The 24514-nt window shown below is 41.5% G+C and overlaps 1 protein-coding gene across 1 annotated transcript in view; it reads right to left on the bottom strand.

Moving 5' to 3' along the window:
• Positions 1-21966, bottom strand: part of INPP4B (inositol polyphosphate-4-phosphatase type II B) — a 257893-nt gene extending 235927 nt beyond the window's left edge. Inside the window, exons 1-2 of the mRNA XM_063136347.1 lie at positions 21855-21966; positions 19462-19526 (exon numbers count right to left, since the gene is read on the bottom strand). Of these exons, the coding sequence (XP_062992417.1) occupies positions 19462-19526; positions 21855-21966 (177 nt within the window). The remainder of the gene's footprint in view (positions 1-19461; positions 19527-21854) is intronic.
• Between the last annotated feature and the right edge of the window lie 2548 nt (positions 21967-24514).

Consider the following 24514-nt stretch of genomic DNA (forward strand, 5'->3'; position numbering starts at 1 on the left):
GTTCAGCTGACCTCCTGAGTCCTCCGAATGCTCCACCTCATATCCAGGCATCCTTTGCGGTATGGGCACATTAGCGGCCGCCATTATAGGACCGCTTCTTCCATTCTCCACCATTTTGTGTGTGGTGCCCCCTTTCCCTGGTAGCCATTTTGAGTGCTGCAGAGCCATCCTATGCTTGCTTTATTGAAAACATAAAATACTGAATATTAGAGAAAACACTCTTATCAATATTAATATAACACCTATCCTCAATACCAAACAGCACCTTCCATTTGCAACAAATGGAGTTCTTTAAGTTTGGAAAGAGATAACAAGAGTTAATTCAACAAACAAAAAACCTACGGTTTACAAAACAACGTTAAGGCTCTACAGTTTTCAACCAAGCACCAAAAAGCAGGTAAATTGGGAGTTAAGGCTCATAAGCCTTAACGCCACATCCTCTCTAAGGAGGCAGAACGTGCCAGTGAAATTCTCATTCTCCCAAAGCAGATAAACCATGAGGACAGGTTGGAGAATATGATATGCAGAGGTGACTGTGGGGCTGTGGAAAACTGACAAACAACTTAGGGCCACCTATTCTTTTTTTGTTTAGAACAGCCCTTCCCCAACCTGGTGCCCTCCAAAGGTGTTGGACTACAACTCCCATCATTGCAAGTCAGAGGATATAATCTAAAGCCCCTTGTACCTGAACATTCACAACTTTAAAAAAAATCAAAACAAATGCAACACATTCTTTATCTCTGACCACTCAAGAGACAAATCATGCCTGAAAACCACTTTTCACAAGAATTGTGAAAAGTAGTCTGAGATATTTGCAACCCAATACATAAAATATTTTTAAGCACTAAAGCAAAAGTTGTATTTGTTTAAAATCAATATTTGTGTGCCTTTGGATAATGTTGATTAAGGCTGGTACATCTACCCTTGAAATACCTTCAGCATTCAGTGTTATAAATCAGCTTGCATTTTATCTTCTTGTTCAATGTGCATTTCAATCAGATAACTTTGCTGTAATGTGCATCTTTCACTTTTCCATCATTTCATCTTGAAGTTCTAAACCTCGGCTAAATTATGACAGTGGAAAACAAATGTTTTAATGCTCTGGAATACTCTCTTTTGTTCAGTTACTTCCTACTATCAATTTAATATATTTCAGGCTGTTTGGACGTTTTCCCCAGAAGAATATTTAGTGCAATTAGTTTGCATGTAGTAGAAAGTTGGTTCAGGAATAAAATATAAAACCTATTATTACTTAACCTTGAACTAAAAGAATAATGGCCCTACCTCAAGCAATTGACTCATTAGAGAACAAATCTAAAGTGCCCCTCAGTATAAGGAGCACCAAATGGAGCAGGGCAGGGCACTGCAATTCAAGCGTACATAAGTTACCTGCCTCCAGAGAGTGACCTTCACTCGTGTTCAAATTAAACACTTTATTATGCTTCTGTAACCATTATTATATACATCTAAATTTTCATTAATGTACTGTGAGCCACAGGAGGCCACAGAACCACTTTTTCATGAATTAGGCTGCAATCCCAGCTATTTGTAAAGTACTATTTCTCATCATCAATTCAGTCCGAATTGTATATAAACAGCCCACTGACTATCAGACTTCATTTCCTATGACTGGAAAATAATACAATTTGTTTTATTTTTAAAAACATGTCTTGGCTGCCTTTCAGGGCAGAAATCCTCACAAGGTGGCTTACAACAATAATATATATAAAAGCAGTTAAAATATAATCACAATAAAACAGCAATTAAAAACAATAAAACTAACAATAAAACTAGCAAGAACAATGATCACAGAAGTAGCAGTACTCGTCATGGGAAGGCCATGGTAAAATAAAATGTTTTTAAGGCCTTCTTAAAAGCCTGCAAGGATGGTGCATGTTGGCTCTCCGATGAGAGTTTATTCCAGAGGTGTAGGGCCACTGCTGAGAAGGCCCTCTCCCCCATGTGATTGCCACCTAATTGCTCTCACAGGTGAGCAAATGAGAAGGGTCCCTCCTTCTGATCTTAAAGTGCTGGCAAGCTGATATGGGTGAAGGCGGTCCTTCAAGTAACTTGGTCCCAAACCGTTTAGCGCTTTAAAGGTCAAAACCAGCAGTTTGAATTGGGCCCTGAAGCACACTAGTAACCAGTGCAACTGGTGCAGTATAGGCATTATGTAATCAAATCACCTTGCCCCTACCAATAATAATTGTTGAAAGCAGTTTTGTTGCAAACACTTATTATTTATTTACAAAATGTATTAGGCATGTTTGTGAAACAGACTCAGAATGTCCCCGCTCTGTGAAGTTTATTACCACCATAATAAAACTTAAACTACAAACCTGATAAATAAAATAAACCAAAAGTTTCTTGCCTCATTTTTTTTTTTTAAAAAAAAAAAAAGGATTTTCGAAGACTGACACTTTGGAGAGAATATATTTCTATTGCATAGGGCTAGATTGACACCACTGCTTTATAATGATATTGAAGTACACTGATACTTTTGGGGCACATTACGCATTCCATATATCACTTTCATAATGTTATATTCTGCTTTTTATTCCATGTTATCCAAAATACCACAACAAATGTCATTGTGTGTCCTATAAGGTATAAATGTGAAGGAGAGAGATAGAATTACCATGATGGGATCATAATGATTTGACACAAGTTGGAGATCTGCCCTTTAACTATCTTTGCCTATACATTACATATATTAGGCAACACAACCTTTTTATAGTTTTAGATGTTATGATGGCGGCGGCGGCGGCGGCTGCTTCTTCTTTTCTTCTTCTTCTTCTTCTTCTTCTTCTTCTGAACATAGACTTTTTGGAGAAATAGGATACAGTGCCTCATAGGAACATCTTTTTCTTTGAGATGTTTTTATGACAAAAAGGTGTATTTTCTATTTATGCACTGAATAGACGTCTTGATTTATACTTGCTTTAGTAAACAGGAAATTACAGAACCATAATTATTAAAATTAGTTGTGTTCAGGTAATAAGCCTGTAATATTTTAAAAGTGAGCAATAAAATAGATGCTTCATGGATGCAGATATAAGGTAATAAATTAAAGAAGCTCTTAGATATGAACATATATTAAGCTTTAAAAGTGTCTGAATTGCTGCCAACACAAGCCATTCCGTACATCAAAAATTTCTGATTCAAACCTAACTATGAATTTTTATAATTCTGAAAGTTGTAAAAGCTTGTGAGAAGGAAGCAGCAACTTCAGTTTTTTTACATTGCTATTTTATGATACACTGAAACATAACTTATAAAGGAAGCAACGTCTTTCCATTTTCTTCAGAGACAGTCCAACACATTAGGTGGGATCCACCTTTACTGAACTCATCACGGGGGAAAGTTCTGATTGATTATAAGATTTTGCCCGAAACCATGATGTTACAAGTAGGCTGACATTCTAAAGATGACATTCAGAGCCAGCCCAAGACATTTTGCTGCCAGACGCAAAGGACAAGTTGGCAATTCACCCCATTCAATGACCAAAACATAACCAGACTGGCACTGAGCTAGCTCGAGCTAGCCTGCTCTCTTCAGGTGCAGTCCTGTTGCCAAAGTTGCAGGGCAGACCACATGGCACACGCACAGCTCCATCCTCCAACACCTCCCCACTGTTCCCTGCCCCTCAACAGCTGCTGTCAGAGGCAGCCACCTCACTCTACCTAATAGAAGGGCTTGTCCAAAGCCCAGTTCAAAAGTTACACATGGACTGGGTTTGGACAACACAATAACCAATGGTGGGTTTAATAGGCAACAGTTGGTTATTGTGTCATCTGTCAAGACTTTTTCACACTATGGTTGGTTATTCGGTCAAAATAACCAATGCAAATAACCAATACTTTGCAGAGTTGATTATTTGAACAACTATTGGTTCTCATGTTGTGCAACATTGACTATTTCGCCACACACAGTTGGTTATTTTCAGTGACTACAGAGTCCCCTGGTAAGAGCGACCGAAGCAGCAGCTGCCACTCTAGTCCAGCTGGCAGAACTTGCAATGGTTGATGGGATACCAGCAGGATGACTAGGGGAGAGGAGGGATGTGACAATCAAACACACCATTGACTAATAGTCAACTTGACAATGGCTTTAATCCACACCACAGTTGATTATAATCATGTTGTATGGGGAGTACCCTCTCAATAATCAAGCATGGAATTGACTATTAACTCACCACTGACTATTGTGTTGTCTTAACGCAGCCTACGACATCCAAATCTAGGATCCAAGCTTGTTGCTCCCAAGCAAGCCAGGTTTTTAAACCAAGAAGAAATCCAATTTTGTGATCTTGGCTTGTATAGGGTGCAACAACCCGGGTTATCAGCTTTGGACATCACAGTAAGCTTTTTATTTCTGGTTAATTCAGCTGCTCTTAACATCGGGAGGAGCCAAGAGTGAACAGGCTGCCACCAGTACACAGCTCATTCACCATAAACCAGGATTTGGTTCAGCTTTCTGTTATCAGTATTGACCAATTTTGGGCTCTGTAAATAAGACACATTTAGTATTCATTGCTGGAAATTATTTTTACAGATTATACTTTTTCTGCTACTTTTATTGTAGTTTTGATACAGATCACCAATCACCAACTTCCTATCCTTTTCTTTCTAGTATGGATCTTTTGAAATTTGTTTAGAATGGCCTCTTTTGGGGAGAGAAAAGATCCTCCCTTCTCCAACCAAGCTTGCAGACACATTTATTCTCATCATGTCTGCACACATTTTAATTATTTTATCAGCAGGAGATCTTGAAGGAAATGGAAGTGCATCCCAAATGCCTTGCCTGCTCATATTCTATTGGGGAAAACACAGCGGGGTGGGGGTTATTCAGTCCAGCTGCAAAGTCAGTTAGATATGAGAGAGAGAGAGAGAGAGAGAGAGAGCAGTAAGAGTTCTACCAGCTAACAGGTGATGCACCGCTATTATCTCAGACTACCCCTATTATCGCTGTCTGTGTGTACTGCACACCACTGTGTTACTTGGTACCAATACTAATATTTCTTTTTTTCCTACGCTGTCTTATTTCAATTGCCACTTAAGGGCTCATTTGCTCCAAGCATTTGATAAATAAGTGGATAATGTCATATAGCAATGAGCCATCCACATGATGAAATGTGCTTCTCAGAGCTTATGACATATTTTACTCGTAGACCAAAAGTGCCTTGGTTTAAAACGCCATAAAAGGTTAGCAGGGAAGCAGGATGAATAACATGGCGTTATGAGTCAATGCAAAGATACATTCTATGCTAAACATCTGTGTACACATTCTGTAACCTAAGTACTATATGACTCTGTCCTTATCTAAATGCAACTCAAGTTTATTCTGACACAGCCTATATTTTTAGGGCAAAGTTGCCAATTGCTCACAAATACAGATAACTGGATGAGGACAGTGTAAGCCAAAGCTTTTTCTGTACAAGCTTCACAGCATTTTGCTACAAGAGATTGGTAAAAATCAAGAGCCTGTTGTATAAATAAATACCTGTTATCCACATACTTGCACCTTGAGAATTATAGGGGAAGCGGGATTATATAGGGGGGATCATGCCCAGATCAAGTTGTAGGTAGGCATCTACAATAAACAAGTGGCATCTCTTCACAAATTTCATTCTCCCTGTCAACCAAGCTGCCACACAACTGCAACCAGAGCTTTTACATGTGTTATATCTTCTTTCTTCAAGAAACGGAATTTTATTGTGCTGATACCCAAGAATCATGATGTCCCGGATACATCACCAAATCAAGTCATGGAACATACAATTAAGTGAACTGTATTCTGCGCAACTGCATTTCCGGGGGGGGGGGGGGGGAACCAAACATCCAGGGCTGCATTGCTCTCTCTTTTACAAGGTTATTTATAAAACGGTCTTTAGACCTTGCTCCGGGGAGAGAGAGAGAGAGAGAGAGAGAGAGAGAGAGAGAGAGAGAGAGAGAGAGATGCCCATTGTCTCACTTTGCTGATCCCACAAACGTGATATTTTTTTAATCAAAGCAATACCCGTTTGCCAACAGAAGAGAGATATAAAATGGAACAGCTGCAAATACTTCATAATCATGAGAAAATTTACTTCACATTACAGTATCCCATAATGTAAGAACTGATGAAATCAGAGTACCTAGAGATTTTGGTCAGAAAGGCTCTGCAATACTTTTTGCAGAAGAATTTAATTTTGTCTTCTGAAGAATTGATCCATTAGTTTTACTGAGTTAATCTACAGCACTGCTGACAACCTCTCTTTTTTTATCACATTTTTCTCCTCAAAGGAATACTCTGAATTGGTCTTATGTTAGCTCTAGTACCAATTCTCTCTCTCTCTCTCTCTCTCTCTCTCTCTCACACACACACACACACACACACCTCAGTTAGATAAAATTATTCATTAACAAAACAGGAGCCAATCATGACTGTCTTAAATGGAGTGGAGGAGCCAACCGTAAGAAAATCTTACTAACATGGACCAGATGTTTGTGATAAAATATTGATGCAAGACAGCAGCCTTGTTATGCAAACGGTACACTTTTTTGAAAACAAACAGAAAAATGGGGGAGGAAAGACAAAATGAAAGCAATTACGATAGCTGAATGGCAGATCTTATTTTTAAAAAATAATGTCCTTTTCCCCCTCCTAACATACATTATAAATTAGTATAGAACAAGTTGTGTTTAGGTATTTGACCTAAACACAAAAGACACTTTTCTCATTTGTCTCAATAGAGCATATTAAGGTCTTTTAAACAGAATTTCCATGGCCAACATGCCCACCCCATCCTCTTGGTGTTTTTTAAAAAAGTTGTTCTTTACCACTTGAGGCTTCATAAATCAGATTGCATAGAACTTTTTGATATTTCTAAAAGCCAACAAAATCAAGAGGGTCCTTAACTAAGGAGCTTATTGCTGCCATCTAGCGACAATTTTCATTATCAAGCAGACTAGACCACCTCCAGCAAAGGCTATTTTACCTATGACATGTTCCCTTCTCAGCAGCAACCTCTGTATAAAATAACCACTATATCCACCATCATTTCTAAAAATCAACCAGCATGCTGCTGCTGCTGCTGCTGCTGCTGACAATGATGATGGCAACAATGATATGTTTGGATTCCACTGCACATTCCCACTTACAAATGAGGAAATGCTACAAAATAAGACACTAGGGCCATTCTGACACAACTGTTTTCACAGGTGTGCATCCCCTACCTGTCCCTACACAATACACACACCAGAACAGGGATTATTGATGTAGTGGAATATGCCACATGGGAAACCTCAGTGAAACATTCTACAGAGAAGAACAAACATTGAACTTCTGCGTCAGTAACTGTTCTGCTGGAACACTGTAGCTGGCCCTATTCACGCTAAAAAAGATATTATTATAGAGCTGGAAAAAGTGCTGAAAAGGGCAACTAAAATGATTAAGGGGCTGGAGCATCTCCCCTGTGAGGGAAGGTTACAACAACTGGGATTGTTTAGCTTGGAAAAAAGGAGGCTAAGGGGAGAGAGGTGTACAAAATTATGCATGGTGTGGAGGATGTGGATAGGGAGACATTTTTCTCCCTCTCTCAAAATACTAGAACCTGGGGTCATCCCAGTGTGGTGCGAAGGTAGATAAATAAGGAGATGAGACAACAACAGCTGGATTTAAACAGGGCCACATTTTATTAAATGATCTGCAAAAGGGGGTGAATCCTACCGGGCATCCAGTACGGCCTGTTGCCAAGCCCCTGAAGGTGGGCAAGCCATTCATGGCCCAAGGGTAGGCGCTGCATCTTTCGCCTTCCCCCGGGCCTGCCCCTTGTGGGGTCAGGGGACCTTCTTTTGTCATGCCCTATCTCAGGCCGTCCAGCTCTGAGTGGGTGAGTAGGGTCGGCCCCAAAGGTAAGTCGTATCTCCCAGGTAGGCCATGGGGCTCAAAGCTGGAAGCCTCGGACTTACCAGTCACTGTGAACAGTGCCATGTGAATGCTCACAATTCCCACTCCCACTCTGGATGCCCGTACCTAGTGCCAAATAGCAAAATGTGACCAAATTAGATAACAGATTAGCCTAATTAATACACCCAGACTGTCTCACAGTGTGGAGTAGGCGAAAAAACTCCTGCACAATTCAGTACAGGAGTAAAAAATTCCTACTCGGCTCCAAACCGGCAACTAGCAAGCTCACACTGCCTACAGAGAGGGAGGGAGGGAACCGCGCAGCAAAGAGGGTGAAGGGATGGTGAGCCCTCAGTTTCTGGGCTCCTTAACCTCTCTCCCATGTGGCACCATACCAGCACTCAGCCAATGCTGGCTGGGCATGTCTTCTATCTCCCCTGCCCACAAACGCCTCCCCACGCCCAGGCTATGCCGGGCATGGCAGAATGGTCATTGTGGTGCGAAGGTCGATAAATAAGGAGACAAGCTGGATTTAAACAGGGCCACATTTTATTAAATGATTTGCAAAAGGGGGTGAATCCTACCGGGCATCCAGTATGGCCTGTTGCCAGGCCCCTGAATTTGCCCAATTCGTGGCCCAAGGGTAGGTGCTGTGTCTTTCGCCTTCCCCCGGGCCTGCCCCTGAAGCTGATTAGTGGGATATTCAGGACAAATAGAAGGAAGTACTTCTTCACACAGTGCATAGTTAGATTATGTAACTCACTACCACAAAATGTACTGATGGCCACCAATTTGGATGGCTTTAAAAGCGGATTAGATAAATTCCTGGAGGAGAAGGCCATCAATGGCTACTAGCCCTGATGGTTGGGTGCTATCTCCAGTATTTGAGGCAGTAAACCTGTGTGCACCAGTTGCTGAGGAACATGGGTGGGAGGGTGCTGCTGCACCATGTCCTGCTTGTTCACCCCTGGCCAATGGCTGGTTGGCCACTGTGTGAACAGAGTGCTGGTCTAGATGGACCCTTGGTCTGATCCAGCATCAGGGCACTTCTTACGTTCTTAGAAAGGGACTATTCTTGAACAGGCAGGGCCAGCCCAATACATTTTCCTGCCTGAGGCTGGGGCTGTGGGGTGTGCAGCTAGCGCTGGACCTCAGAATCAAAGTCCAGAGGCTCTGCAGCCCAGGAGGGCCCCGGGTGACCACCCAGAGAGCAGCACTTTCACCATCATGAACATAGCCATGGCTGACTCACAGCCATGGCTGACTCTGCTCCCTGCAACATCCATTCTTTCTTATTTATAAAAATATATGTAGTGTCAGAGGGTGACAGGCTGGACATGTACATGGTTACAGATGCTCTTTTTATTATTGTTACATTAAATCTATGCTATCCTTTTCTACAGCAAGATGATGTTTATTCCCAAGTAAATGGGTTGAATGTCAAGACAGCAGAAGAAAATTCCCTTTCATTCCTGCAGTCGTGATGGTACTATGATTTAAGTGAGTTTAAAATGTGAAACTGCACATGATCAAGTGTACTTTCAAAGACGTAGTTGGCAGGTTTTGTTTGTTTGCTCTGATATAACAAGTATGTAAAGGAAATTTAAAGCATGGAATGCTTCAAATGGCTGTCTAAAGCTACCCCCCACCCACCCCAAATAGGACCATTAAGTTCAGGGTCTAAAATTGCCCAGCTGCCTGAGATAAAGGGCAACCTCATTCCACACAAAAGCCAACCTGGTAGTTGGATCTTGCTTCAACACTGGCAACAGGACGGTGCCCTTCACTATATCGGAGGGCAGCAAAACAAGCCACGTTGTACACATACAGCTCTGTCCTCAAACATCTCCCTGTGGGCATGTGCCACCAGAGGCAGCTGCCTCACTCCACCTTATCGCAGGGCTAGCCCTTTCGGGACACTCAGCTCTTGACACAAAAGCAGCTTCTGTGCCTTTAACGTTGGAGTGACGAAGAGAAGGAAACTGTAGCACTGACAGAAAAAGCCATATATACTGAGTGTTTTTCAGACACTCAGCTATTAAAGTCACTGGAGTCTAACAGGGTTTTGAATCAAACCAGACTAAATTAATTTGCTATTTGGGCTTCTTTTCAGGCTGCTGTAGTTTGAATGCCTTTCAAAGTATCCTCTGCAGCACAGCATCCGGCTAGCAACTCAGGTCAACATGGACATTTGCACTTCAAAGCTCTAAGAGAATAATCTATGTAACACCCTTCAATGTCAGAGCTTAGCTTTGGCAGTGGGAATGTCACTCCACCTGCAGGGAGTGCTTCCATCTGGTACAGCATATTATACCTTTGGACAGAGAAAGTCTGGCTTGCTCAACTCAGTCCCACCCCCCCCACCCCCGTTGTAAAGGAGTATGTGACAAACTATTGAGCTCCAAGGTACAGCAAGTCAGCTACCCAAGGATTATCCCCTGAGTTCAGAAGCTCTTCAAGTTTAGAGATTTTAGAAATATGATGTTGCAAGACTCCTCAAGAACTGAGCTAATTTAGAAATGGAGGTTTTTCAGAAAGCAGAACTGAATCCTCTTTCCAAAGAATGAGCCCAAACAAAAAAACCTTCCAGTCTTTTGACAAATCAGACATGACGGACCTGATAAGCTATGCACCTAAACTGACATTTTCCTTTTGGCAACAAGTGCTTTCTCCTGGTAAAAAGGTTCACGTATTCCATGTGCTCTGGGAGGCAGTATCCCATAACCACTCCACTCCAACATTTAAAAGGGTATTTATCACTTTGGTACTCCCATCACATTGAGAGCCTTTCAGGAACATGTACAGAAGGATAGAAAGTCACAACAGAATGGCAGGGTCCTACACAACAAGTACTTGTAAACATTATGCCAGGGCAAGTAGAAAATTCTACTGTGGCATACTATTATCTGCACCATTCCCCCCCACCCACCCCACCACCACCACCACACCAGCTGATACAGCTTTGCGCTGCAGGCCAAAGTCTGACACCAGAAATTGCTTAATGGCATCACATAAGTACAGCAGTTCCATTAGACAACACTAGCTTCACAGCTTTCAAAGTAATTATATGCCTGTGATGTCTGCAAATGAGCTCTGGCTTTTTACACATTTTCAGAGGTGGGCAGCTCAGAACAAGTTGCCTCCTCCCAGACATTAGCTAAAACAGCAACTGACAAACAGGGTTGGGGTATGTGCGAATGCCCTTTCGGTTCCATCCAGATAAAAGCAAGATGCACAGTACAAATTAATTGTACTAGAATGCAGTAAGTAACACCGCAGTAGATTCAACTACAGTTGATGCAATGTTTCTGCAGTTTATATTACTCGGCTATTAAAGAAACCAGCTCTACTACAACATTTCACATCAAGTACGAACTCACAGTGCAATCCCACACATGTCTACTCAATAATAAGTCCCATTAAATTTACTCCCAAGTAAATTTGTATAGGACTGCAGTATTAAAATGTTATCACAACTGCAAATTGTATAATCTGTACCAGATTCTTTCAATCTTGTCCCTAAACAGTTGTGGCCTAGCTTGTACCCACCTTGTCCCCCTACCGCCATCACAATCTCATAGATTGGAGTGGGCAACTTGTGGACCACCAGTTGTTTTGGCATACAACTCCCACTAGCCCTAGCCAGCATAGCCAATAGTGAGGGATGGTCATCTGAGATCACCACATTACATGTATTTTCAAGTACCTGGATGTTATATACTGTACATATACAAATATACAGAAATTATTGCATATTATTCTGAGCACCCTGTGGTTAAGTCAAAAAAGATATAGCAACAACAAATAGAGGTTTTGTACTAAAGAAAGTAACTGCTCACTTTCATATTTGGTTGTATTTCTAAGAACGTTTTTAAAAGCATGATTGTACCTGATTGTTTGCAGTAATTAAATCTAGTAGACCAAGGCCTAATCTACACCAAGCAGGATATTGCACTATGAAAGCAGTATGAAAGTGGTATATGAAAGGCAGGAGCCACACTACTGATTCATAGCAGTATTGAAGTGCCCTGACAACTGTTGGGGCCCATTGACACATACCATATACTGCTTTCATACTGCTATATCCTGCTTGGTGTGGCTCCTGCCTCTTATATACCACTTTCATAGTGTAATATACTGCTTGGTGTAGATTAGGACCAAGTGGCAAAATTCTATTAAATAAAGAGAATGTCCGAACCAAAATGAAGGACATAGAATACAATAGGTAGTTTCCAGTGTTCAAAAGCAATACATAAGGTTTCTTCTCTTCAGCCCTCATAAAAAAGAGCAACTTCATTTGCAGATGAACACACTCAATTTTCTTGGGTACACACTTACACACACACCCCTAATCCAAACTGGCTACTTAGCAGCAATAAAGCAGGAGACTCATAGAAACATAAATCCAGGAATTAGGTCCATTGAATTATCATCACCACCACCGCAGGATTTAACATTAGCCATACCATCAAGGACTCATTCACCTGTTCATCCTCCAATGTGGTGTATGTCAAAGGTCAGTCTCTATGAAAAAGAATAAATGGGCATAATTCTAACATCAAAACAATGCCATTCGTAAACCAATGGGAAAGCATTCCTATCTCCACAAACACTCTGTTGTTCACATGAAAGTCACAATTATCCAGCAAAAGGATGTGAAAGGAAGATTCCAACAGAAGTCTCCAAGACTCCAGCATGATTCTCCGGCATTCTAAACAACTTTAATTCTGTTCACTTAGGATTTAATAGAAACAAGGCATTTCTCTCTCACTACGTAAATTACATTTATTGTATTTCTCTTGTGTACATTTGAACTTTGCATTGAAATATTACAGAGTATACCTCCTGCATTTTTTGGCTTGATCAGTCTTACTGTAACAGATGAACAAGTGGAGGAATGATTGACATCAGATGACAGAATGGAATTATGGGTGGAGTTAATGTCAGTTTAGAAAGTTAATGAGTGAGTAGGATCAGGGATTCAGTGGAAGTAAGAAGACAAAGAGAGTAGTTATTGAAAGTTAAGATGTTAGGTTAGGTTATTAGAACAATTATTTGTTACTGTTTATCAGATTACTTGTTCTGAAAGCTGATATGATCCATATATATATAATCTTTTAATTACCTATGTTCTGATCTGGGTGGATTCTACGGTTAGCCAAATATGCTGTGTTTGAAGTGCACAGCCAATGATATAATAAACAGAGACCTATTTGCTTTCTACAAATCAGTACGTGGGGGAAATATTAGACAGTATAGGAGACCCCAAGATATATCACACCCAATGTTTGCAACGTGTGTGCACACCTGCCACTTCATGCAACTGACTTTTGTACATTAAAGCTTAGGCTACAATACATATGCTGGCATTGAAGATCCTTTCTTGAGTTCTCAAATACACAGGAGATGTTGGTGGGACAGCGAGAAGTGCCTCTACAGAAGATCTCAATACCCAAGCAAGTTCAAACAGAGAAAGAAGTCCCTCAGATAGCCTAATCCTAAGCCTTTTAGGGTTTTATAAGTCATAATTAGCACTTTGAATTGCATCCAGAAATGCAGCCAGTTTAACTGCTGAATAGGGAGTCACATGCTCCCTGTATATAGCCCCGGTCAACAGTCCAGCTGTAGTGCTCTGAATTACCTGAAGTTTCTGAACAATCTTCAAAGGCAGCCCTATATAAAATATGTTACAGTAACCCAAAAGAATTGTAACTAAGGTATGTGTCCAGATCAGGTACCTAAAGAAATGGGTGTACTTGGCACAACAGCAAAAAGCAAATCCTAAGCAAAAGCAATCCTGGCCAGTGCTGAAACCTGAATATTCATGGTTAGGATTGAATCCAGGAGTTCCCCAGAGCTATGAACCTGGCTTTTCAAGGAGAGTGCAGTTGCATCCAAAATAACTCAACCCCAATTCCCTGATATGCCTTCTTACTTTGAAGGACCACGAGGTTTTTTTTGTCTGGGTTTCATTTCAATTTGTTTGCCCTCATCCAGTCCATTACCAATACCAGACATCAATTTAGAACATCAACAATTTAGAACATCAACATCAACTATCTGGACAGGGATAACCTAGCTTCAGTTGTCCATACTTTGGTAACTTCCAAATTAGATTACTGCAACGCCCTCTACATGGGGCAGCCTTTGAAGACGGTCCGGAAACTGCAGCTTGTGCAAAATGCGGCGGCCAGATTGATAGCTGGAACAGGAAGATTTGAGCATATAACACCGATTCTGGCCCGCTTGCATTGGCTGCCTATATGTTTCCGAGCCCAATTCAAGGTGCTGGTTTTAACCTATAAAGCCCTACATGGCTTGGGACCACAATACCTGATGGAACGCCTCTCCCGACATGAACCTACCCGTACACTGCGCTCAACATCTAATGTCCTCCGCCGAGTGCCTACTCTGAGGGAAGCTCGGAGGATGGCAACAAGGGAGAGGGCCTTCTCAGTGGTTGCCCCCCGACTGTGGAATGATCTCCCCGATAAGGCTTGCCTGGCACCAACGTTATCTTTTCGGCGCCAGGTCAAGACCTTTCTCTTCTCCCAGGCATTTTAACAGCATTTTAACAGCATTTAATAACGTTAAGTTTGTTTTAATGGACCCCAGAATTGTTGTTTTAAATGAATACTGTTGTTGTTTTTATACTGTTTTTATGTTTTTTAAAAAAATTTGTATACTTACTATTTTAATTGTTGTAAACCGCCCAGAGAGCTTCGGCTGGGGGGCGGTATATAAATGTAATAAAATAAATAAATAAGTAAATAAATTATCCACATATTAGAGCCACCAAATTCCAAAACCCTACACAACCTCCCCAGTGGTTTTAGTGTAGATGTTAATAGCAGGGGGGAATAGAACAGAACCCTGTGTGACACCATAGGCCAATGGCCACCAAACAGTAGTCCCCCAGCACCACCTTTTGGAATTGCTCTTTCAAAAGAACCAAAACAGGGCTACCCAATCCCACCCAGCCAGGCATTCCAGAAGGATAAAATTGTCAATGGTATCAAACGCCACTGAGATATCCAGCAGAAGCAACAAACCTGTCCAGTTCCTGGTAAAGATCATCCACCAAGGTGACCAAAGCAGATTCCATTCCATAACCAGGCCTGAAACTGGATCAAATTGATCTAGATAATCTGTATCATCCAAAAACCTGGACTTGAGATGCCACCACATGCTCAAACACCTTGCCTAAGAATGGAATACTGGAGATGGCCAGAAATTATCCCAAACACAGTAATTCAGGGAGGGCTTCATAAATATATATAACAAAGGCCTTACTAACCACTTCCGTGACCCATTTTAGGCATCAGTCCTCTTCTGTCATCTTATATAAGCCAAGAAGGACAAGGGTTCAGCACACATGTGGTAGGTCTCACTTCTCCAAGAATCTTGTCCATGCCCTTGGACTCTACAATGAAAACTATCCATCACAACTGGACAGGTACTGGACAAGCAGGTACCAAAGCTACAAAAACTGGATCTGCACTAACAATGGTGGCCAAAGTCAGAATTGATGGGTATCAGCTGCGCCCCTTCCTAGAGTCAGAAGACCTAAACACGGTAGTACACGCTGGTAACTTTGAGGCTGGACTTCTGTAATGCGCTCTACATAGGACTACCTTTGTGCCTAGTCCGGAAACTTCAACTAGTTAATATAGCAGTCAGGCTGGTCACCAGTACACCTAGGGGTGACCACATTACACCAGTTTTAAAATCTCTTCACTGGCTCCCAAGTAGTTTCCAGGCGAAGTATAAAGTGTTGGTTATCACCTTTAAAGTGATTGGGTCCAGGCTACCTGCGGGATCGCCTTCTCCCGTACAATCCGCTCCGCACACTCAGGTCCTCTGAGAAGAATTTACTCCAGCCAACAAAAACAAGGCTAACAACTATTACCCAGAGGACCTTTTCTTCTGCCGCTCCCAGTTTGTGGAATGGCTTGCCAGGAGAGATTCGTCAACTTAATAGTCTTCCAGAATTTAAGAAAGCCATAAAGACTTGAATTTTAAATTTGCCTTTTAATGATGTGCTGCTTTTAGTGATGTATTGGTTTTAAATGTTTTAATTAGTTGTATGATGTTTGCATTTGTGTTGTGCCCCACCTCGATCCAGAGGGAGAGGCGGGTAACAAATGTATTATTATTATTATTATTATTATTATTATTATTATTATTATTATTCTACAACGTCTTTTGCAAATGGGTTCACAGTGAGATATCAAGAAATTCTCATTACTATTTTGTCGGCCCAGATGTAATAGGCCCAACAACCCAAAAAAGCAGCTATTAATATAAACAATAGTTTAGCTGTACAAACCATGATTTCATGTTATATCTGAACTTGGTAAACATGGGAAATCAGAGCACACTCTTAACCTATTTTCACCCTAGAAAAATAAATCTCATAGGCTACATTTTTCACTAGTATGCTATGAAATCCTGCATAACCTTTTCACAACTCTATTGCTGATTACTATGCAAGTCAGTGTGGTATAGTGGCTAAAGTGTCAGACTGGGAGTCAGGAGATCTGGGTTCTAGTCCCCACTCGGCCATGGAAACCCACTGGGTGACTTTGGGCCAGTCACAGACTCTGAGCCCAACACACCTCACAGGACTGTTGTTAGAATAAAATGGAGAGGAGATTATGTATGCCACCTTGGGTTCCTTGGAGGAAAATAGGCGAGATATAACTGCAATAATACATACATAATACATACAAGTCACATCATGGCACTTAAAATAAGCCATTATTCTCACATTTCTCCCTTGCGCATAATCTGCAGTTATAGATTTATTAACCAATCAACTATTTTACTTTGATGCTTTTCTGTCAGCTACATTAAAACTTCTGATCTATGCTCTAAGTTTATGTTAAGATTTTACAAACACTGCAGGAAAGCTTGAGCTTACTGGCAATGTAGATGTTTCAGTTTGCTATTCATCTTGGCTACAAGCACTCCTATGCCCTGGAATACAATTGGTTTACAGAAAGGCAATCTATTACAGAACAAGTCGCATAGCAGTACTTTACCCACTTTTTATTTAATACACTTGATCATTGAGCATACTATAACATTCACCTTCATGCTTGCACAGCTAAGAGTTTTCCAATATTTTCAGTCAAACCCCTTAATTCCAGGGGGCTTATAAATTTACCATATAAATTCACAGCAGCCTTAATTTGTCACACAAAACTTGCTTTCAGAGTGTACAATTTTTAATGGTTGTTGGTTAAAGCAAGTGCTTGGCAGCCCTATGAGTATACTGGGAACACAAACTGAATGGCAACTGAAGCTGAACTCAAGACTTAAACTAAGAATGATGGCAGTCTACATAACCTAATTTCTTCTGGAATTTGCAGCTCTTAACCATTTAATTTATATAAAAACATGCTAACTTTGAGCAGATTTAGAATGCATTTTTTTTTAATCCCAACACAAATGGTCATTTCATTTATTACATTTCTATGCCACCAATAGCCAAAGCTCTCTGGGCGGTTTACAATGATTAAAACCATTAAAAATATATTATAAAATCATATATTTATATACAAACATATAAACAAACAGCACACAGAGAGACACACATCTTTCTAAAACAATTTTATAGAGTCAACAATACGTCTGAAGTTTCTAAGTTATACAAATGTAGCATGCATGCACGCACAGGGGCAAATTGACCTAATAGTTCTTATTGCTGCATCATTAAGCTGCAAACTAAGAAAGATATGCCACAACAGACACTAATGATTATTCTAAAGAAATAACTACAGCCTATTGATCACAAATCTACTTATAAATAAATGCCTTAAAAGCAGGTTTTAAGAGTATGCACTTACAAATTCACATTTATTCAGACTACAATAGGTCCCATGGAACCATTTCTGCATAGCAAAACTATAATTAGGTTTCATACTCCTTTTGCATATAAAACTTCCGTTTGCAAAAAGCAAGCAAATATTTGTATGAACGTTTTAAATTGAAGGAGCCAAGGAATAGAAGGGGCACATGAGAGGTTTCTCCATGACATATTTTTAAGGCTAAATGGTTTTGCAAGGGGAAAGTCATGAACATCTACTACAGATACAAAAAGAAATTCTTAAGAGACTTACTCAGTAATAGTAGTTTTTGATACTAGGATGGCAACCCTCAAAAGAGTTTCTCTGTATGAAAAGCCATGACCTAGTTATCGGTGAAATACAGATCTCTGCAAAATATTTACGGATATATCATTATCTACCTTATGCAGCTAGTTCTGTGTGATAATAAAAGCATTATTTATCCCTCACGTGCTATTAGGAAATGGGAAGTAATATGTAGGATGTGAGGAAAAGGAAGAAGGGGAAATAGGCATATTTCTTTCTTCTCTGAAGTGTCAACCAGTAAACCCAATGCTACTGCTCAATTTGCTCTGCACACTGGTTAGATGCACTGGGTGGTAATAATAAACTGCCAATAGCTGACATCAAGCCTTAATACTGTCAACTGCTTATAATATCTGTAATATATTATGGGTGCATATGTGGACAAAATCTTTGATCTGTTAAGATGGGGCTTTCTATTGATTTAAGTCCAGTCCCATACCTTGACTGCATTTGCAAACTTCAATCTAACTAGCTTGGTTGAAGTTAGAAGTTGCATGTCCTAAACTAGATGAGATGTTCAGCGAGTTACCCAAATATGACCCTCTGTAACAAACAACAAATAATTTTCAATCATATATGTGAGAAAGGAAGTAGAAGTAGAAATTCAGAGGGGAAGGCAACACTCAGTCATTTAAGCCTTTTTCAGAAAGCATGATAGTAGCTGGTTAAGAAGCAGGATCATGGTAGCAGGTGCCACTTCGCTGAAGTTGCTGGCATGATTGGAGAGTAGGAGGTCCGCGAAGGAGTCAATGGGGTATGAGTGGCAGCATTTCCTGTTTGGCAATGGCAGCCGCCATGGATTTCAGGCTGCGGTGGCTGCTGGCATAGCACCAGGAGGACTGAGGTAGAAGTGAGGGTGGGGAGGCGGGCGGGGGCTCTGTCAGTCAAGAGCCGTGTTGACTATTAGTCCACTCGACGTGAGCCTCAACCACTCACTGGGGGCATGGCAACATGCCATGTGGGGTGTACTCCCTCAACAGCCATCCGTGAATTTGGCTATTCCCCCTCTGTTGACTAATGTATCGTCCAAACGCAACCACTATCTTTATGCAATAACAATAGAAATTAAGATGTAGATTCTGCTTTCAACTATGAAACAAAAATCTACTACAGTATTCTGGATTGACATCTCCTTTTACACATCAAATTAGGGCACCATTTGGCCTCGAGTCATTTCTGATGCACCCAATCAAACACTGTAGATGCTAGAAAAGAATGCCTCACATTTTATAAAACAGCTATTCAGGCAAATGGAAGACAATGTTTAGGTTACATGAAACAATACTGTCCATAACAGCATGCCAAAAAGCAAAAAAGGAGGAGGAGGAGGAGGAGGAAGAAAGAGAGAAAGAAAGGGGTCAATTCAGGGAAAAGTCACAAACATGAAGAGGGGAAAGGATGTAAAATGAATTACCTTTGTCTTATTTTTCATTAGAAATAGCAGATTTCTTTTCAGATGACACCATCTCTCTCTTGGCTCTGCATGCAAAAGAAGCATAGCATTAATAACGATAATACCCTTCTCCCTTCATACAATGATTCTTAAAGAAGTTGCTTTTGTAATAAAGTTCAGGGTAGGGGAGAGAATCATTAATGAAAAGTCAGCTTCAGTTGGCAGCTGATGTGTATAGAACACTGCTAAATGCCAGCTAAACTTCCCAGAAGGTTTCCTTTATCCTGCAGCTGACAGAACTGGTGACTGCAGCACACACTCAGCGGTGTTTTCTTTGCTTCGTTCCATTTTGCAAAAGGAAGCACAGACCAGACGAGCCCTTTTCACATGAGGCAACTATAGATGAGGCTTCAACAGATTAGCAAGCAAGCCTCGTTCGGAAAACATAAAGCTTACTGTTTGCATTGGATTATTACAGAACTGAGCTGGTTAGTCTTTCCAATTTAAAGACACACACAAAAGATGCCAAACACAATATTTCCTGCAGTTTGGGTTATTTTTGCCATTCCGAAAACAGAGATCTAGAACATAAGCGCAGGATGGGGTTTATTGCATGACCAGGTGGGTTACGATGCTTGCATTCAGAGATCAACGTACTTTATTAAACGCAAACATAGTACCAGTTAGAAGCCTTTTTAATGTTGATTTCCCCCCTATATAAGTCTCCATTCAATATAATACTATAGCATATTTTAAAAACTGAAGAGTCCGCTAATGTATGAATTACCTGACTGCACAATATGAAGTGCATTTCATTTCTAAAGAGGAAAAGGCAATTTGCAGGGTGGAATGCTCCCATTCAAAAGGCTGCAAGTATTCCTCAGCTCTGTAGAAGCACAACATTCATCATTCCGAAAATCTTGGTCCCAATTTATGTAAACAAAGTAATGAGTCAAATTTCCATATCTTTCCAGCGTTGTTATTAGGGCAGCACTTTGGGATGGATGTCAAGCCCCCCCCTTGGAGGAATGAACAGGAGGGGCCACAAACACAGAAAGACTGTCTTACTACATTTTGAAATAAGTGAAGTGATATACACCATCTAAAGAGACACTCCCCACCATAAGACCATTATGAGCTCAATCCTATCAGTTCTGCCCTCGATTATCGATACTCCCTGAACTCAGAGCCTTCTGATCATCCAATGCATGGTGGGATGAATGGCAAAAGTGATCTTTACCTCCCAGCCCTCCAGCCCTGCACAATTCACTAAATGGGCTTTAGAGGAGAAAGGAAGGAGGCTGGAAGAGGCTCACAATAACCTGTATCCTGGCCTTTCTGTTCTCCACCTCTCCCCACCCACTAGAACGCCACCCTTCTCCCCCTCGCTGAGGTCTTATTTTCCAACCTCTGAAGGTGGCCAGCGCTGTTTCAGCCTTGGAGGGCAGCACCTGGGGGAGTACAGTTGCATCTCTGACTCCCCTTCCGAAGTCGAAGCGCGGTATCCTATGGCCCCTCCACAATGTCTAGCGGCCATAGGACTGCACCCTAATTGCAGAGTCTAAAATTAGGTAATTGTAAGTTTATTATTGTTTACCAGAGATAGTCCCACTTTACTTGACTTTGTTCCTGGTAAATCACTGTCACTATTTTTGCCTTTTGGAAATACCTGTTAGAGCAAATTACTAGCATTGCTTGAACATATATGGCCAAAATCTGATAAAGTTTCCAAGGACTAAAAATAAGATATTTAGTGACCAGAGCTTTTTGCTCTTGCTGCTTACAACTAGCAGAACAAGAACCTGTGCAAAATAAGGAAATACCTGTATATTTGCCTAATTTACAGACCACAGAATTCAACACATCTTGGCCCAGAGGTAATCAGGTTACCTTCCTGTGGAGTTTTGATTTTGTTTGTTAGCATCCTCGGTTGTATCAAGGAAAGAGGGAAGGCAATGAAAATGAGAGGCTTCAAACTTCAATTCAACAGCCCTTTGCCCTACAAGTATGCGTGTCCCTGCATCAACACAGACAAAGGATTCCTGCAGCCTCAACAGAAGTCTGCTTCTCCCCTGCACGCAGAAAGCATGCCACTTAATGAGTGGTTCGGCCCTAAAATGTAAGAAGAGGATAACTTCTCTCATTCCCCTATGTAAATTAATCCAGTTAGCAGCCAACAGCAGGGCTATTACTTTCATCTGTGTTTGCATATACCAGCAAGAGTCTAATCCACCATAACTATGGCAAAAAAGCAATTACTTAGAAAGGTGTTTAGCAGCACTCAACCATTAGCAAAGAAGAAAACGGATTATACCAGCAAATCTGTGAATACTAAAACTGTAAGCTGACAACAGCTGCCAAACGTACGTGCACAGACAACTCCCAAAGCCAGTTGTTTTTACCTATACATTTACCATTCCCGAACACTCTGCATATCTTCAGATTTCCTTCCTTGTCAAAACAAGACGATGGCCTTCTAGCCAGTGAAGCCAATTCCTTAGCATTGCATCGCATCTGGCTGTTCATGAAGAGGAGAAGGAGGAGGTGGTGGATGATAATAGGGATGCTAATGAACTGGTTGAAAGTGTGCAAGATCTATTCAGCAGACAAGATCAACTGCAACATTAAAACAAAAAGATGTAGTACTCAGTTACAGCGTGCTATCTTTGTTTCTACAGTAAAAACGTTTTTGTAAACAAATATATCTTAGGGCTATCAGCTAATTAAAGAAATTGTAGTTTATTCATTGTGTGGAGTTTTATGGATCAAGTTATTGATTAAATCTGCATGAACATCCATATGGATAAACACACAAATCCGGTATTAAAAAGGCTTATTCCTTTGTTTTTAGATGTTGCAAGGATGCATCACAATTGATACCAACCTAGAAGAGGCATTCCCTTCTGTGTAAGAAAGGAGGGAAATGTGCTGGTGCTGTCTGATACCTGCATTTTTGTAAATCCAGTTATTAGAAATAATAACCATTCCCCAAAACACTATTTTAAATCAAGAGTAGCCCCTGATATTTGGCGTGGGACAATCACCCAGCTATAGAGCATTCCAAGCCACATTGGCGTAGGAGTGATGGGCTTTCAGAGGAAGGGTACAACGTATTTCTGTGGGATTTACAACACATTTTCCTGCACTGATGATGGTAGCAGACTAGTAGATTAAACATGGGGCAGTTCCTCCCTATGTCTGAGACTGGGAAGATAGCAAATAAAAACAGACTGCTGTGCCTTCTGAGGACTTTGCTAGACCATGGGTTAGCCTGGTGCGAACTCTGGGCTCGCCCCTGTGCGTCCAGATGACGCACAAGGGATCTCAGGCCCAGGCAGGGGTAACCGTCCCTTGGCCCGGGATAACCGGCACCACTTTTGGCCTGGTATTTCCGCAGGCTCGGGCTGAACCCGAGACCGCAGTTGTATAGACTGGTCCGCCGCTTTTCCCAGCTACCGCAATTACTCGCAAATAGCCGGGGAAAGTGGCGGATGGAGCACAGCACTCCGCAGGAGCGCTGCGGCCATCAGGGCAGGGTGGGGAGATCGGAGGGGAATCGGAGCCATGGGGGATGAGGGGGGAAATTGAGCCATGAGGAGATGGGGGGAATCAGAGCCACAGGGAAGATCAGGACAGGGGGAGGAGCGGGGAGAACATTTTTTTAAAAAAAAACCCCACTTACCTAAGCGCACGAATGCTCATGCGCATCCGTCCCCTTTAAGATGAAGATAAAATGGCCGACGCGCCAGGGCTTTCCTTTACCCTGTCACATCTGACATGTGGAAAGGAGCAACAGCCCGCACTACTTCAAGCACAGGCTGGCTTCTCCTCACCACCAGATTTGCAGGTAGGTCTAGCAAAGCCCTGAGGCATAAAGTTTTTGAAAGATGTTTCCTCAGCCCAGGACTGAGACAGTGGGACAGGAAGACCTGTGAGCATGCCTAACTCACACACACCCAGAGTTCACCAGTTTGGAGGTAGAGGTAGGGGAGTGGGCCTCCCTCAACACAGTAGGCCAGACTTCGCCAACTTGGGTGTTCTTCAGGTGTTTTGGTCTATACAACTCCCACCATTCCTGACCATTGGCCAGGCTGGCTGGAGCTCAGAAATTTGTATCTCTTAATCGCATAGCTCATGCTGTTCAATCAGCTAGGCAAAGTTATGACATCGCACATCCAATTAATTAATTAATAAACATGTGGCCCAGTTTTAACCCCCCTCCAAATCTTGCATCTCACCAGTTTTTTTCACCACTGTGTCTGCAATGACTCACTAAACACACAACTGTGGACAAGAACAGGACCTTCTTCCAAAATGGAGTGTCCTTGTCATCAGGACACTTCCTTTTAGGGTTAAATAGATGTATGAGAACATGAAGCATTCCATATGAAGCATGCAAACCAAAATAGGGAGAACTGTTGGATTTCTTGAATTTAAAGTGACACTATTTGTAAACTTCACAATCAGCAGACACCCCCTACTAGCAAAAGCAAACAAAAGATAGTTTACTGATAGGATCCTAGATTACAGCCATTCATTGACAGTACTTTGCAAATCACCACCTCCCTATAAAGCAATTGCCTTTCTTTCTGTATCATTTGCATCTAATTAAGGACACATATCTCCATAAATGAATCTGAATAAAAAATGAACAGTGTTTTGTTCATGCAGCAGCCTTCACCAAACCCACTCACTAACAGGGAGGGGGAGTATTTGAACTTGCTGAGCAAGAAAGCTCAAGAGAGAGGATGCATTACAGCAGCTGTATTAGGGCTACCAGATAAAACTGGAAGAAATATTTTAGGGAAGAGTCCGTTGCGGAGTTCCTTCCACTTGCCCCTCTCTTCACTTTCTGCAGATCTGATTCGTGGGCTGAGGAGAGGGGGGTGGCAGGCCAGACCATTTCCAATCCCTCTCCATGCATGTGCAAAGCTGCTCCCCCAAAGCAGTCACTATCTTCCTCCTGGAACACAAGAGCAGCTGGTAAAGAGCCTTTGCAGCCCTAGGCTGCCCTCCCTATTCTCCCTGAGTACATACTTTTTCCCAATCCACAAACTCCTGCCACTTCGATCCT

This window comes from Elgaria multicarinata, chromosome 10, assembly GCF_023053635.1.
Source record: "Elgaria multicarinata webbii isolate HBS135686 ecotype San Diego chromosome 10, rElgMul1.1.pri, whole genome shotgun sequence".
Lineage (NCBI taxonomy): Eukaryota > Metazoa > Chordata > Lepidosauria > Squamata > Anguidae > Elgaria > Elgaria multicarinata.